This window comes from Symsagittifera roscoffensis, chromosome 4 (assembly GCF_963678635.1).
Source record: "Symsagittifera roscoffensis chromosome 4, txSymRosc1.1, whole genome shotgun sequence".
In the NCBI taxonomy this organism is placed as follows: Eukaryota; Metazoa; Xenacoelomorpha; order Acoela; family Convolutidae; genus Symsagittifera; species Symsagittifera roscoffensis.
The window spans coordinates 55,132,349-55,149,587 of record NC_087065.1 but is presented as its reverse complement, the minus strand read 5'-3'; the positions used below and the strand labels follow the sequence as shown (position 1 = coordinate 55,149,587).

At 35.5% G+C, this 17,239-nt stretch overlaps 1 protein-coding gene across 1 annotated transcript; it reads right to left on the bottom strand.

The window, feature by feature from the left end:
* Positions 1-2,623: 2,623 nt before the first annotated feature.
* On the bottom strand, positions 2,624-15,841 carry LOC134845068 (integrator complex subunit 4-like). Its single transcript, XM_063861913.1, has 4 exons — positions 15,608-15,841; positions 10,589-11,980; positions 3,336-4,337; positions 2,624-3,027 (listed from the first exon to the last, which is right to left on the bottom strand). Exons 1-4 carry the CDS (start codon positions 15,816-15,818, stop codon positions 2,690-2,692), a joined length of 2,943 nt encoding a protein of 980 aa, XP_063717983.1. The 5' UTR covers positions 15,819-15,841; the 3' UTR covers positions 2,624-2,689.
* Positions 15,842-17,239: the final 1,398 nt, after the last annotated feature.

Sequence of the window (17,239 nt, the reverse complement as noted above, 5' to 3'; positions counted from 1 at the left end):
GCTCTGGGAACTTCCTTTTCTTCAGATCAACTTATTTGTTCCGAACAAGTGAAAAATGGCGAGGAACTAACTGTATTCGGGTGTTTTTTTTATTTTTTTTTCTGTTTTCCACGCAAAATCAGCTGTTACAAATAATCATCGAAGAGAGTTGAGTGATATATCATTTTAAAGCCCGGACAGTAATGATTACTTTCCCAGTGTCTAGAATAACCGGTTTATAATTTTTGGTGCTTCGTGCGAATAAAGCGAGCGAGCAGGCTTACAATAGCTTACTTTTATGGCTTACAAGCTTGCAATAGCTTAATTAAGAACTCAAAATCCTTGTTTTACTCAAGCAACTTGAGTTTTCTGATGAGTAGCCTTTTTGGATAGCGCCTTTTTGGAATCAAAAACTTCGAAAATGCAAAAAAAAGCATTTTTTTCCGTTTTTTTTGGTAAGTTTTCTTGAAAAATTGTTTTTCAATTCGCTCATTATACTATGACTGTCGAATATACCCAATCTGTAGTTTTTTTGTTCAGATCATTTTTTCACACCACGCCAAAATAAACGACACTAATTTGAAAAAAAAACTTTTTTGTTGTATTTATTTAATTTAAGGTCGGAACATTCTGTGCGACTTGCACAGTAACCGGCTATCCTTGTTTTGCATTTGACATCATTTGATGGAAGTTTTGATACAATATGTTAAGTATCGATGCCCTGAGCTCGAAAATGAAAGCAAATCACCTGTAATCTCTTTCGTGAAGCTATGAGGGATCGTAATTTTTACTCAAACTTTGGACCGTCAAAATGCCAAAAACATACAACTAGATTTTCCAAATTAAACAGAATTTTTTGTACAATCCTTATTTTCATGTTAGATTCTTGTTTAACTTTCGAAGAAAATAAAAATTTTTAAAAAAAATCTCAGATCTCGGGGACAAACAATTTTTTAAGCAGTCATAATTAGACACCGGATTTGCAACACATGTGAGTACCCTGGGAGCACCAGACCATAGTGTTGAGAACTAATTTTTTTAGTTATCTAGTAAAAAAAATTTGCAATGATTTGAAAAAAATCTAGAAAATCGTCATTTCTCGGTAAAAAAAAAGATTTTGAGTAGTCAAAATTAGAGGCCATATTTTCCACCTGCATGTGTAAACTGAGAGAACCCCAAATTACAGTTAAGAAACTATTTTAAAATATTTTTGAAAAACCTTTAAAAAAATCTTGTTTTTGTTTCAATGATTTTGTTTTTGAATCTTATGAACAATTTTGAAAATCGATAGATCGAAAGACAGATAAATAAATAGATAGACAGATAAGTAGATAAATCATTAGATGAATTTAATAAAAAAACTTCATCTCAGACACTGAAATAGTTCTAGCAAAAACTTTTGTAAGCCATATCTGAAACCCTTGTAAGTAGCCTGACATCATCTCACAAGAAGTGAGATTTTCAATTTTTAAGAACTTATTTTTTAAATCTGTTTTTTTTTCAATTAAAATTTGAAAAAATCATCGAACAGTCACATCTCGAAAAAAAAGGATTGGAGCAGACAGATTTTGAGGTCAGATTTGAAGCTCCTTGGAAGAAAGCTGACAGAACTCCAATATAAGACCAATTATTTTTAAATTTTTGAATTATTATCTCATTAAACTTGCAAAAACAAAAACCGTTGCAAAAACAAAAACCGCAAATGCCTCATGTTTTGCGCAAGAAAGTTACGAGGTATTCGCTCTCCAACTGCTGATGTTGTGATAACAGCAGATTACCCCGAGAATTGGTATTTCATAAATCGTTAGACTTTAAACCGTTGATTTCAGATATTGGTAGCATAACATGTCAACGAAGGGACTGCTTAAACATGTGTCAAATAATATATATATATGGTATATGGATAGATAGACAAACAGACAGGCAGGCAGACAGACAGAGACATAGATAGATGGATAGAAAGACAGATAAATAAATAGATAAATCAATAGATGGATGCAAAATGGATAGATATAGCAATTTTTCCAACTTTTCGCAAAACGCAAAACAACTGCGGCAATTTAATCCAATCCATAAATCATTTCAAATTCTTGGGCACGCGTTTGAATAGTTACTAGACTCAACATGTATCACTTCATACTTGAAATTGTATCTGACGATTTCGCAAAAAAAAACATAGGACACTTTAAGGTGGATACAGTCTCAAAATTCAGTTCTTGGCCCTGCTATGAACAGTCCAAAAAAGCAAAAAAACGATGCTGTTTTTTTAGTCTTTTTTAATCAGTTAACCATAGGACGAATCTAGGAAAAATCTCAAAGCTGAACTTTCAATTTGGTCGGCATTAAAATCAGCTTGAACAAATTGATTTTCCTAGCACTCTGCGCCGCACACGAACCGAAAAAAAACGGGCATAAAAAATATTTCTGAAGAAAAAATCACTGTTTTAGGGCGATTCACCCTAGATGGTTTTTGGCTGATCGGCCGAAAATAACTTCCGTTATTATTTTTTTTTCAAATGTAAAGGCTCAAAATTCTGAGAACATGTCCGCATCTCACATACGTTCACGTTACATCCCTCAACCCACCCCGCTTCATTTCTTTAAGCATCTAGGAAAACAGATTGATTGAGAATATTTCCTCTACTTGAATAAACTCCGGTATAACTCATTTTCAAAAGTACTTTAAAAAATATTCAATACATTATCTGATTCAAATTGCAGTTGGTTTTGGGTGAATAGTTATTTTTACACTTTCACTAATCGCGACCAACTTCTCGGGACAATTCAAACTCAAAGTATGGTCAAACAAGTTAGGAACCGCTAAGTACACTCCGATCAGCACATCGGCAGGTTCTGTCCAGGACGAGTGCGAAATGAAACAAGTTGTGTTAAGTTTAATTCCATTTGGTTCATTTTCCTTTGAGGAGTCTTCGTTTTCTAGTTTTCGGAATTTATCGGCGCTGGGCGACACCACTTGGTCAGTGCCTCCAGGGTACGTCAACACTATTCTGACTCTGTTCACGTCGTCAATTTGAAGCAGAGTCACGTCTAAAAACAAAAAATATTTCAAACTCACCAGTCTTACATCCAAGGATCTATTCAATTCAAGTCAATTCAATTCATTTTAAATGAACTCAACTCAAAAAATTTATCTCTGAAATCAATAAAAAACAGTTCCAATTCTAGGTTGTTATTCTGACCTCATGTTGTAACATGATTTTTTTTACCTCAATTAATTTGGCCTTAAAAATCATAAGTCTACCAAAAATACCTTTCAAACATTGCGGGAAAAACTTTAGTGGCCTAAGGCTTAGTAATCTGGAAGCAGATAGGAAAAAACTAATCGTATCACTTACCCAATCTTAATGCTAACAACAATCCGGCCATAAAAGTCTCCACTCTGTCTGAACTTTGCGGGTAGTTTATCACCGCCGTCGACATAAAAACACCCGATTTAAACTCTGCATTACTCAAGACAATAGTTCTAACAGCCATGTTCACGGTCTCTATCAACAGAGGGTGCAAAAATTTGGAAATCAGAGTCAGTTTTGTCGGTTCAATTTCAAGCAAAGGCTTCAAAGAATCACGGCAAAATTGAGAGACTGGAAGCCTTGAATTGTCGATTCTCGTCATGTAGTTCTTTAGATTCGCAACAAAATTTTTACACATTGCCACTTTATCGCTCGTTTCGTCTTTGCAATCTTTGAGAAGAGTAAAAAACACAATTAATGTTGCTGCTATACTTCTATTTTCTAGGATACTTGAAAGTGTTTCAGGCGCGGGTCCGCTGAAAACACCTTCTAGGAAGAAACTTAAACTGATGCATTTTTTCAAGTCTGCGAAAACTGACTCGTCAGATAGAGTTAGCTGACTAGTCGGAGTTTGTTGTTTCAATTTGACGAATACTTTCATCATGCAGATTGTAATTTTCAATGACGCACATAGAAAATTCGCAGGACCTGAGATTTTTTCGCAATTTTTCAAGTGCTCCAGATCTCTCAGTAAATTTTTCAAAAACTCTACCGATAATTTCTGGCTTGAACATTTCAGTTTATAAATAACATTTTCGTACTGATTGGTAGCCATAACAGAAACATCCTGAAACTTAATCGCACTTTCTGGCCTTTTATAGCAGAAACGCAGTGAATTTTTATTCAAGTCCAGCTCTGGGATAAACTCTGGGTGCAATTCTTTCAGAAACTGGTGATGTTGGTTAATGAATGGCGGAAATAGTCCGATGATGTTGCTAGAAGACTGGGCTGCATTCAGCACTAGGATCATGATGGCAATGTAGAAAGAGTCTGTGAGGTTGGGTTCCGTGGTGTCAAGGAACGGGTGAGCACACAGGAGCTCTTTCACTGAAAAAACAAAAACATCTTTCTTTCTTTATTTCCTTCTAAATAAACAAAGCCTTTGGTAATTTACTAATATTTCCTTCTTTCTTCATTACAGCCCACCAGCAAATTATAGACCCCTAAATTCCAAAATCTCTGCTTTGAATGGCTAAAACAACTTTGTTATTAGTCTGTGGACTTTAGTGGAAAAGAGTTGAGCTAATTATACCATCCAGCCATTAGTCACAGAATTACCAAAGGCTGGATTGGTTCTACAACACTAGGTATTTCTAAATAATGTATACACTATCAAATACTATGCTAGCTTCAAAAAGGAATGAACCTTGTATTATATTTAAAAAATTATTAATGAAACATAAGCGAAGCGGAACTTCAAATCATTTGCTATTCAATGCAAGCTTAGCATTGTAAGCTCGCGAATAGAAAATGAGATGAAAAACAGATTCGATTTTTTTTTGGAAAACAGTTCAAAGTGAATTTAATTTAAAAAACAGTCGACGTTTTTTTAGTATCTTCAGCGCTGCCGCTAAGCCGACAACAAGTAGGTAGATGCCCATTGAGCCGAAAACAAAAAAAATGCCACAAGAAATTGTGATATAAAAAAAATTGAGCAATGAAGTTTCAAAACTTTGAAACCTTGCAACACACATTTCAAAAAAAATTGATCGTTTTTGTCTTTGAAGCAACACAAAATCAATTAGCAAAGCTAATCAAGAATACATCGAAACCATTTAGGCCGAAGAAATCATTTAAAGGAAAAAACAGGAAAACCAGAGAAAATATACAACGTCAGTTGAACATTTTCTCTGGTTGAAATATACAACGTCAGTTATCCGCCCGGATAAGTCTCAGAACAAATCCCACCAGGAGACACATCAAACATAGGAATAGTTTAAAATGAGTGTAGCAATGAAGGTAAAAGAAGGTATAGCGTTTAAAGCTGAAATAGAAACTGAGCTGAAAGAAGTTTTCACTTGGTATTTGACGAAAAGTCTAGCGGTGTAATTGAAAAAGATTTCAATGTGATACACGTCTTCCTAAAACAAGACAATACCCACTGGTTGACAACGCAGATCCCTTCACTGTTCCTTTTTAAATGCCAACTCTATTAGACGTAAAACTACTGATATTGCAGCCATCAGAAGTTTTTTAGATTTAGACTCCTTTTTTATCATGGAATCATGGCTTTCCTCAAATTCGGATAAAAATTACCTAGTTAAGCCACTGTTTCTCTGGATCTGTAATTTATTGATTCATAAATTGTCCAAGCAACTAAAGCTCAGATCGAGGACTCATTTGCATAAACAAGTAGAATGAAGGTCTCCCTTGAAAATCATATATGCAAAGAAAGCTTTAAATCCTGCTGCCTGAGTTTTGGGAGGTTAGCAACCACTATAATTTGGCTAATGTATAGACCTCTCTTAGCCAATAACACTAACTTTGAAAAACTGTAAATTTCAAAGAGCAACTTGCAACCTGACCTCATTCTGAATGGTGACAAGTTACCAAAACCTTACCAAAAAGTGTCAAACTCCTAAACAACTTTTCTGAGCTTAGTTTATCATTGCTTTAAAATGCACCGGCTCACCAGTCCGGCAATGTATTAGACTTAATTATTACTAATAATCAAAAGCTAGCAGAAAACATTGATACAACATGTTGTTTTCTCTGACCACAAGCAACTCAAGTTTGATTCAAATTCATCCAACAACCCTCACAGGTTGAAAAATCCAACGAACCTTTTTCACTTGTATCATAGCAACATCAATAAGTGGCTGAACTTTCAGAAGAATTTGCTCACTGAACAAATTCCAAAAAACAACAATAAGACCGAATATCCGAAGTCTTTTAGTGATCCTGATGATTTATTAGTTCAAGCTTTTGATAACTTTTTCAGTGATAAAATTAACAACTAAGACGATCAATTTCAACAGAAATTGAAAATCTGGAACTCAGATGCCCGGTAGAATCAACAGAGCTCAGCAAATTCAAAGAGATAAAAATTAGTCAACTTGAAGTAACCATTAACGTTTTGTCAGAAAAAGCTTGACCACTGGATCTTCTCCTCATTAAAGTATTCAAAAACATGCCAGAAGTTAGGAAGATTATCTTCTTTTAGCCCTGAAATGACGCTTGACACAGAATTGATGAAAAATCAGAGAATTATAGCTAATATAGGATTCAGTAGTAAAGTCTTGGAAAAAATTGCAGTCGAGCAATTGAAAGATTATCTAAGAAAAAAAACGATTTGATGAACGAAAGTCGATATGCCCACCGAACCTTTCATTCGACTGAATTGTTTCTTTTGTAAATTTTTATTGAAGTTTTCAACGAGCTGGAAGCGAACAAAATTGATATTGTTCTAGTGTCGAAATCTCTGCTGTTTCGCAACAAGGATTTCAAAATAACAAGCGAAATATTAAGTAAACTATTTGGAATCACAGGAAACTGCAAATGCTGGCTGATGTCATGTTAGAAGAACTGCACGCAGCAAGCAAGCTGCCTTAATACATAATCTCGGTAGACAAATGTTTCTCTTGGTGTCCTTCAAGTTTCATTTCTAGGTCGCACGATATTCACGATGTACATTAGGGCAATCAGAGATGTTCCTAAGTAATCTCAAAATTCTTCTCAGGTTAACGCGAATGACACACTGATGTTTTTGTCTCTTGAAAATAATACCAAACCAGATACTTAAAAGGAAATGATAAAACGAACACTTGACGTTTTCTCAAAGGCATTTAGTCAATTGACGATGAAAATCAACCCAGCTACTACCGAAATTCGTATAATTAAACTCCAACGACTTAGCTAAATGTTGCACTCAAAATTAAGACCACCCGAATATTAAGCCAATGTTATGTTGATGTCGCTAGAGAGTTAGATAATCCAATAACTGACCATAACAGTAACCAGTACAGGCACCATACTTAGAAAGATGAGCAACATTCAACCCCTTCTGATATCCGAGTACTGGCCCTCGACTTAAGAAAAGCTATTTTTAACTCACGAGTACTGAACCATGGGGATAAAGGAGAAACAGATGATGCCGAAATTGGAGATGCTCTGAACTTTTTAATTTTTGACTTCAACTTGACCCGCTTGAAGGTTGCATATTAAATAAGTCTGTATTTTAATTCGACCCAGTTGAGGGTCGCATACTGAAAAAAAAGTGACCAAGACCATTATCGGTCTCTTGGCCCGGTTTGAGTACTGCACCGTGAAAAGATTCTATGGATTGTGTATTATTATTATTATTATTATTATTCAAATTCATCCAACAACCCTCACAGGTTGAAGAATCCAACGAACCTTTTTCACTTGTATCATAGCAACATCAATAAGTGGCTGAACTTTCAGAAGAATTTGCTCACTGAACAAATTCCAAAAAACAACAATAAGACCGAATATCCGAAGTCTTTTAGTGATCCTGATGATTTATTAGTTCAAGCTTTTGTTAACTTTTTCAGTGATAAAATTAACAACTAAGACGATCAATTTCAACAGAAATTGAAAATCTGGAACTCAGATGCCCGGTAGAATCAACAGAGCTCAGCAAATTCAAAGAGATAAAAATTAGTCAACTTGAAGTAACCATTAACGTTTTGTCAGAAAAAGCTTGACCACTGGATCTTCTCCTCATTAAAGTATTCAAAAACATGCCAGAAGTTAGGAAGATTATCTTCTTTTAGCCCTGAAATGACGCTTGACACAGAATTGATGAAAAATCAGAGAATTATAGCTAATATAGGATTCAGTAGTAAAGTCTTGGAAAAAATTGCAGTCGAGCAATTGAAAGATTATCTAAGAAAAAAAACGATTTGATGAACGAAAGTCGATATGCCCACCGAACCTTTCATTCGACTGAATTGTTTCTTTTGTAAATTTTTATTGAAGTTTTCAACGAGCTGGAAGCGAACAAAATTGATATTGTTCTAGTGTCGAAATCTCTGCTGTTTCGCAACAAGGATTTCAAAATAACAAGCGAAATATTAAGTAAACTATTTGGAATCACAGGAAACTGCAAATGCTGGCTGATGTCATGTTAGAAGAACTGCACGCAGCAAGCAAGCTGCCTTAATACATAATCTCGGTAGACAAATGTTTCTCTTGGAGTCCTTCAAGTTTCATTTCTAGGTCGCACGATATTCACGATGTACATTAGGGCAATCAGAGATGTTCCTAAGTAATCTCAAAATTCTTCTCAGGTTAACGCGAATGACACACTGATGTTTTTGTCTCTTGAAAATAATACCAAACCAGATACTTAAAAGGAAATGATAAAACGAACACTTGACGTTTTCTCAAAGGCATTTAGTCAATTGACGATGAAAATCAACCCAGCTACTACCGAAATTCGTATAATGAAACTCCAACGACTTAGCTAAATGTTGCACTCAAAATTAAGACCACCCGAATATTAAGCCAATGTTATGTTGATGTCGCTAGAGAGTTAGATAATCCAATAAATGACCATAACAGTAACCAGTACAGGCACCATACTTAGAAAGATGAGCAACATTCAACCCCTTCTGATATCCGAGTACTGGCCCTCGACTTAAGAAAAGCTATTTTTAACTCACGAGTACTGAACCATGGGGATAAAGGAGAAACAGATGATGCCGAAATTGGAGATGCTCTGAACTTTTTAATTTTTGACTTCAACTTGACCCGCTTGAAGGTTGCATATTAAATAAGTCTGTATTTTAATTCGACCCAGTTGAGGGTCGCATACTGAAAAAAAAGTGACCAAGACCATTATCGGTCTCTTGGCCCGGTTTGAGTACTGCACCGTGAAAAGATTCTATGGATTGTGTATTAATAGCAGATATTGAAAATTAGAAGGATAAATAGCTGAATTAACAACTTTGATTCATACAATAGGTGGATAAACCAGACGATCATGATCACGAATAATCTTCAATTCTTTTTTTTTTTCATTTCCATAGATACTGAAAAACAAGGTTCGGCCGAGACTAAAACTTCAAAATTTAGGGTACAAAGACCAACTCTTTATCTCCACGCCAAGTGGGAAGGAGTTTCGAAATTGTGAAAGTTCACTAACATCAATTTCACAACTTCTTACAGATTAAGAAAAGCCGTTTTCGGGAAAAAAAAGTCTAGTTCCCGATTACAAGACACTTTCTCTCGCAAGCGTGAAAAATTCATTATCAGGCTGCTTGTACGAATAATTCGATAAATATTTCTGACACAGAGGCGAAGCGGACAACACAAAAATGAAAAGTTCCAGTCAGAAAAAAAAACGAAAAAAAAGCTATAAAAAAACTAGGTGCACCAAAATTTAAATTTTCTTCAAGTCTCGATAGAAGTTCTTTTTAAGCAGAGATGCCAGACATTTGAATTTTAAATTAGCAACAAAAGAAAACAAAGCCGACGATCTTTGAGTCCCCCTGAAACTACATTAAACAACACTTACACAAGTAACTTCAGTGGAAGTTGCTTACGGAACAAAACAACGCCATGATAAGACAACTAATCCGACCATCTTTGAGCACAAACAAGTTGAGCCAAAAAGTTATGAAAAAAAAATAACTTTCAAATCCTCCATGAAAATACAACGAAAAACACTTGAAATTGCAACTATAAGGAAAGTTGCCTACAACACAAGCTAATTTCTGCTTTGCCAATTGAGCCGAAAAAACTTGAGCAGAAACACGAAAGTCCGGCAATTCAAATTTTACCCGAAAAAAATTTGGAAAGGAAATTGTCAAAAAAAACTTTGGACGATAAAGGGTTTAAATTTTCAAACTTTTATCCTTCAACCGACGTGATTTATTCAAATTTAAAATAATCAATTTTTGCCGTTAGTTCGATGCAAAATAGTTTCACTAAACTGACTAAACATAAGCCGAAACCATTTCGGACAAACTAAATAGAAACAAACGAAACATATATCAGTCACAGTTAGCGAAATTAAACTACATAACATAATCGATGACACTCGAAAATGAAATTAAAACGGCCTAAAACGCAAAAAAAAAATTCGCTGTATGGCAACTAAGGCGATAAATCATAAGTCGACAAACAAAGGTCAGAATATTCAATTTTTCACGAAAAAAAAAACTCGAACCTCATACCATAGAATGCAAGGGCAATTGCATTAGCTTCAAACTAATTGAGAAGAGGCCTGGAAGTTGATAAGGCTCGATATAAAGCGACATCAGTTTCGTACAAATGTGTAAGAAAAGTTGTTTTACGGAAAAAGTCTGATATTTTACATTAGGTATACGTACTGTAGGGAATGACGAAGTTTGAATGTTTCAATCCAAGGCACTTGAGAGCTCCAAATATGGACAACTTATCCAAAGGATATTTCTTCAAGTTCCTCATTAACCTCTGCAATGTTAACTTCAAACAGCCCATCTCCTCGAATTGAATTTTACGCAGTAAGCCATGAACTTTTTCTCTAACTGCGTCTGAATAATCGTCCAAGCAACTCAAAGTATCGACAACTTGATCTTTCCGCAAGACCACATGATGTGAGATTGTTGCCAAGCTCTCTAACGCTTTTACTCGAACTAATTCGATTTCATCGTTCAACATGTCAATGAAGAAGTCCAGGGCTTCTTTAGCGAACACACTTCTGTTTGAGGCTAGATTACTAAGAGTCTCAACTGTCGCAATTCTGACCTCTTTAAACTCATCTTCGAGTCCGTGCACTAAGGCACCACAGGCCCCTGAACTTATAAGAGACAAGGAATCCTCGTCTACATTATCCAGGGGCGCATCATCACCCCATTTTCTACCCGAACTGTACGCGCCACTTCGTACTAACTCGGCATTTTTCTGATGAGAGCTTCGCTTCGTTCGAAGTTGCGACATGAGTTGTTTGTCCAATGTCTGCTGCAAATAATTCTGATCAACGTTTGCGAACTTTCTCAAAATTTGGACTGCAGTCACCCGAACTGTTACTTGAATGTCATTGACCAGCTCGCAGATCCTCGAGAAAGCATGCTCCTCTAGACGCACGAAATCATCTCCTCTATCTCCCAATGGTATTTTGACATTGGGTGACTTGCTCGCGTAACTTGCCGCTATTTTGATAGCTCCGATACGAACTTTTTCGTTTTCGTCTGAGAACAGTTCCAAGCATCGGTGGTACACTGAGAGTGCAACTTTACCTCCTCTGGAATCGTAACTACAGATCATATCAACCACTGCTCTTCGGATTCTACTGTCATGGCTCCTCGATAGTTCTTCGAAAACTTTCAATAACTGGTCACTGTCACTCGAGATGTCCGAAATATCACCCAAAATTTCCAGACACGAAATTTGGGCGACTCGACTAAAACTCGAGAACAAAAGTTGGGTGCATATCTTCACGAGTCTACTTTTGACCAGCAAACTATCTTTTGAAATAACCCAAAGCGTTTTAAGCAGAATATTGAGAACGGATTCTGGCGTGGTGGTTTGCTGTGCTAGCTCAAATAGTGAGAAAATGAGTTTGTTTGGGATTTTCATGCTAATGGCGACGTTTAAAAGGTAGTTGCCAGCAGCCATCCGAGTTTCCAGCGGTTTATCTGGTTGCAGCTGTGCAATGATCTTCCGGAGAGTCTTGACCAGAAAATCATGATCCAAGTTTCGAAGCTGGTCCTGAGGTATTCCGTGTGATAAATTCAGGGTACCTAAACGCGCAAAAATTTTAATGGAGCACCTAAATTTTAATAGAATGCATGACAAAGTGAAGTCTGATTCCGATCAAAACAGAAATCAAATGTACTGTTTCAAGCCGTATTTTGAACCTGTGCTCTAGTTTCGAAATGACTTAAAAGATGTTTCAAAAATGAGTTTAAAAATCTTTCCTAGCTCTTAAATCTATTACTCCAATTTTAACTAGAAAAATATTACCTTCAGTCAGTCGCGATCTTCTGAAATTTTTCACATAAGTTGTACTTAGACCTAAGTGTTTTTACGAACTCATCGGTATCCTTTGTTGAAGCTTGACTTGAAAATTGCAAAAGAAACAGTTTTAGAAAATCTTACACTAATCCTACATATAATTCAAAAACGATCTATTTTCTACTATATCAGTGTTTCGTACATTGAATCATGTTTTTCAAGAAAACAAACGTTCTCCAAAAGCTATTTTGAAATTTCAAAAAACGATGTTATTGTTCTGACTATTGAAAACGGGGAGGAACTTGTATTATAATGTTTTTTAGTTTCATTTCTTTTTTGCTTTCCACACAAAAGCAGGTACCAGACATAATCATCGACATGTGTCGAGTGATATAGAAAAATCTTTTCAATTTTATTTTTAAAGAATGCTTTTGGAACTTTCTGTGGTACTTGCACAGCTACCGGCTATCCTTGTTTAGCTTTGTGGGTGATAAACAATATTTTTTAAAAAAATAAAATTAAATACTGAGATCGTAAACGCAGTATCAAATTCATTAAGCACCTTCGAAACTTTGCAAGACAGGAACTTGCATTTTGCCATATTAGCTTATACTATATCATTAAACTTTTGACATTTAAAATTTTCCCAGAGTATTATCACTTTTCTTTACACAGAGGCGAAGGATGAGCTTCGCACCACTTGCGATACAAATATGAATGGCTATGAAAAAAAAAATCGTTTATAAAAATTGCAAAAAGCCCAGAAGATCCAGAACAAAATTGCCTGCACCATTAAAAACTCTACAAAGGGCTGTGTGAATGATATACAGTAGCCAGATTGCCAAAATAGTCCTTTCTGTGGAACCAAGCAGTCAAAAATAAGCAGACAGACAATCTAAATTAGACAAAATTTTCTATTTGCAAGAAAAACAGGTCTCAACAGGAGTCAAACTCCTGGGCTTTGTCGTCTCAAGCGTGGGGTTTACAGCAACTTGGAATAAAGCTCAACCATCGAGCTACGGGAACTAAGACGACAGACAAAAACAAAACAGACGGACGATAGTCCGAAAAAGTACAAAAAATCAAGTTTGCAAAAAAAGGGCCCGGCCGGATTCGAACCGCAAACCTTTGCCCTCTCAAGCAGTTGTTTTACCTCTATGCCAGATGAACCGAATGGTTGATTGGATTTGAATTCATAATTACCAAGCGGTAACAAAGCCTAAAAAACCTGAGCAGAAACCCTTCATGCCGATAAGAAATTCAAAAAAAGTCCATTTTCCCCTCAGAGCAGATACACGCGCACAAAACGTTTCCGGATGTAACAACGCAATAAGAGGCCACTAAATCGATATTAATTGCCTTGAATTTTTTAAACCGATACGAAAGATTTTTTCAAAATTTTTAATAAAAAAATTAAATTTAAAGAAATCGGGCTGGTAAAATAACAACCAATTTTAAAAAAACTTCTGCCGGGCTGTAAAAAATACTTAAAACAACTGCAGTGGAAATTGTTTACAGCTAAAATAAACGATTCTCAAATGTGGCAACTAAGCCGACAAAACATAAGCAGGCAAATAATAGACCGAGATTTTTTGAACCGGAACATTACCGTTTGAAAAAATAACCGATCCTGGTCAGATTCGAACCCATGAAACTTTCCGTCTTAGGCGTATTCGTTACCACCAGGCTAAAGGTGCAAGAGGCACTACTAAATTTTAATTCATTATGAACCAACGTACCACCAGGAATCAAATGAGTCCTCTGGACAGTTGTTTACGGGAAAAAGTCTAGTACCCGGTTGCAATACCCTCGCTATCGCAAGGGTAATAATTAGCATTCAAAAGAATTAATTATCAGTCAAAATCATAACTTTCAAAACTTCAAAAATTGGACATTAGCAAAAATCATAGCGGTTTCCTATTAAAAATAAGAGATAACCCGTTTATGTAGGGAAGATTTCTCCTACCCGTTCTTTCAATTGACCTCAATGTCAGATTTGTCATCAAAGTATTCACAAAAAAGGAGAAATTGTCCGAAAAACAATAAAAATTTCACCAAGTGATTTTTTCTTAAGGCCATCCCCGACTACGACATAATTCTTGCAGAAAAAAGTTATGGTTTTCAAAAAATTTAAGGTTTTTATCCGTGAGCCGTTAATGTATTTTCTTTAAAAATAGGGCGCAGCCGCTTTTGCAGATAAGATTCACACACACGGGTTTCAAGATTGAACCCTTAACTTCAGTTTCAAACGTTCAGTTTCAAAAATTTGCCTTTACTGAAGGCCATAACAATCCTACAGACTAGCGGAATATGTAGGCATACAGAAGAGTAGACGGTCTTTCCATTGGTTTGTTTTTGTTAAAAATCAGCAGAGTAGTTTTTGATAAACTCCTAAATCTCTAAGAAAATAGCAAACATTTTTCTAAGCGTCTGAAAAAATAATTTTAAAAAAATTCGAATCAAATACGTTTTCATAATAGTTTATGTAATCTGAAAAAAAAAACAATAACAAATAAAAAATCCAAAACAAATACGTTTTTATAATAGCTCATTCAATTTCTTTTGAACCTTTCTCAGCCAAATTCTTTTCTCAAACAAAAAATAACTGTATCTCAAGCAATAAGTCCTACCTAAATTAAGAAAAAAATGGGCGAAAGGTAAACTTTTGCGTGCAACTTTATTGTTCGAACATTTGATGAAATAATGTCACAAATCAGGAGCAAACAATTTTATGCTTCTTTCTGATGTCATCAAGACCAGCTGATTTTTCTTTTAAACTGTTGTATAATTTAAGGTTGCAATTAGCAAGCGTTATGAAATTGGAACGAAGATGTTTTTTGTACACGACTTGCTAAACATAATAGCTAATAATTTCTGGCCAACATATAGTTAGTATATCTGGTCAAGATATATAGTCGGCTCTTTCCCATTAACCATTACAGCACCCGATAAACTTATAGCACCCAATAACCCCCTCAGTGTGATGTGACTGGCAAGGCAATAATGACAACATGTAAGTGGTCAGTGCTTGTGATATCATAAACTTCGATAGCTACAAATAATCATGTCTATCAAAAATACCTTCAAGCTCATTAACAACAGAGCACAACTAGATACAAGTTCATTAATCACTGCTTTTACTGTCTCGAAATCATATCGTTATTTTTAGTAGTGCTTATATATACGAAGTTTTATGTTAACTATGTTGCAATTTTTAAGCTCGGTAGCCTCAAAAAAAGAAAGCAAAGAATATTAAATATCCTTCATCAATTATCATCAAAATATCTACGAAGTTCGGATTGCACATAAAGATGAGGGGAATGTTTTTGCTAACTTACTTCTTTCCCCTTGTTCTTATTTAAAGATAAGCGATGATCATTAGCTTAAAAAATCACGTTTGTAAGAAAACTCACCAAAAAGCTCTTCTAGAAGAGGATCAGCAGCTGCGTGATTTGCGTCAGTGACTGCAGAAACGTGAGTTGAACTGGATCCCACTATTCTGAGTCGCTTGCTTGGTGGGGGCTCCAGGGACGTCCAGTCTTCCTGAGAAGACCCATGAGCACCCTGTGAAACAAGCACCTCCGAGGCAACAACCGTGGAAGATGAGGAAGAGCACTGCTGCATCTTTCAGCTTAGCATAGCTTAACAAATCTGAAAACCAAAAACTAGAACAAATCAGGCCTTATACAAATTTTGCAAAGAATCATCGTGGTTCCGGCCATTTTACTGAGTGAGAAAGAACAATCTGCTACGGTTGATTTTTAAAGCAATTTCACATTCTTCATAGCGTGAAATTGCAAGAAGCTAGCAAGAACTCGACTGCAAAATCATATCAAAGCATTTACAGTCTTGATTCGAATTTATTTGATGAAAATTAATCCTGGCGACTCTTAACACTTCTTTTCAGAATGGAAAAATTAGCAATATTAAATCAAATAAATAAATATATTTTTTGTAAATTTGTATCAATGATAACTGTGGTCAGAACATTCTGTGTTACTGCAAGAGCAATAAGTTACTCTCGTTTCAGATAAAGTTTGTTCAAAAAATATTCAATGTTTTAAAAGTATCGTTAACTGCACTCCAGGCTGCAAAAAAAACTCAGGCTAACCTTACTCCACACTGCGACATTTTTCAAACAATCTTTTCTCGAAAATGAATCATGACGTAAATGGGCTAACATGCTACAACAATTGATAACTTTAGCCTTAGCCTTCAATGAGACAACTCGAATCGCATACCATAACCCCCTAGGCTATACAAAATTGCTCCCTAGTTTGTGAAATGGTTATAAAAAAAGAGCAAGCGGCAGCAACTGAAGCTACTGTGTCGAATAAATAAGAAACACCTAATAGTAGCCGGTTGCTGTGCAAATATTATATAAAGATCCGACCACATTAATGACAAACTAGGAGCTCAGCTGAAGCTACCTGATTGATAATTTTTGAATTGATTGCCATAATGCGGGATGAAAAGGGCAATTTCACAAAATTGGGTTTCACCCAAAACCTAAGTTGTTTCTCTAATAAAAAAATAAGAGTGAATATTTGTGAGAATTTCGAATGTTCCCAAGGTTATAGTTATTTTCTTATAAACTTTTAAGGCGATGCCGCATTTTAATTAAGGCTTCCTACAACCGGTTGCCTCGATTAAACCTTTGATATCAGATTCGGCTGGGTAATTTTCAATTAACAAAAGTTCCAAAAAAAAACGGACAACAGATCAAAACAATGACTTTTTAGAAAGCCATACTTTTTTTTAGAAAACTTGGACGTAGCTCCTTATATAAGGGAGCTCTTCTCAGCCTATTTTGATTGAACCCATAATCTTACATTTGGGAGTGTAGCTTTCAAAAACAATCAAAAAACGGTCACAAATCAAATATTTGACTTTACCGAGGGCCATAACGTTTTATGTTAAAAAACATTGCACGTAGCCGCATATGCAAAGGAATTTCATAACACATTCTCTCCATTAAAACCATTATCTCAGATTTAGGAGAGTAGTTTTTGTTAAAAATCAAAATTTAAAAAAAAACGGTCAAA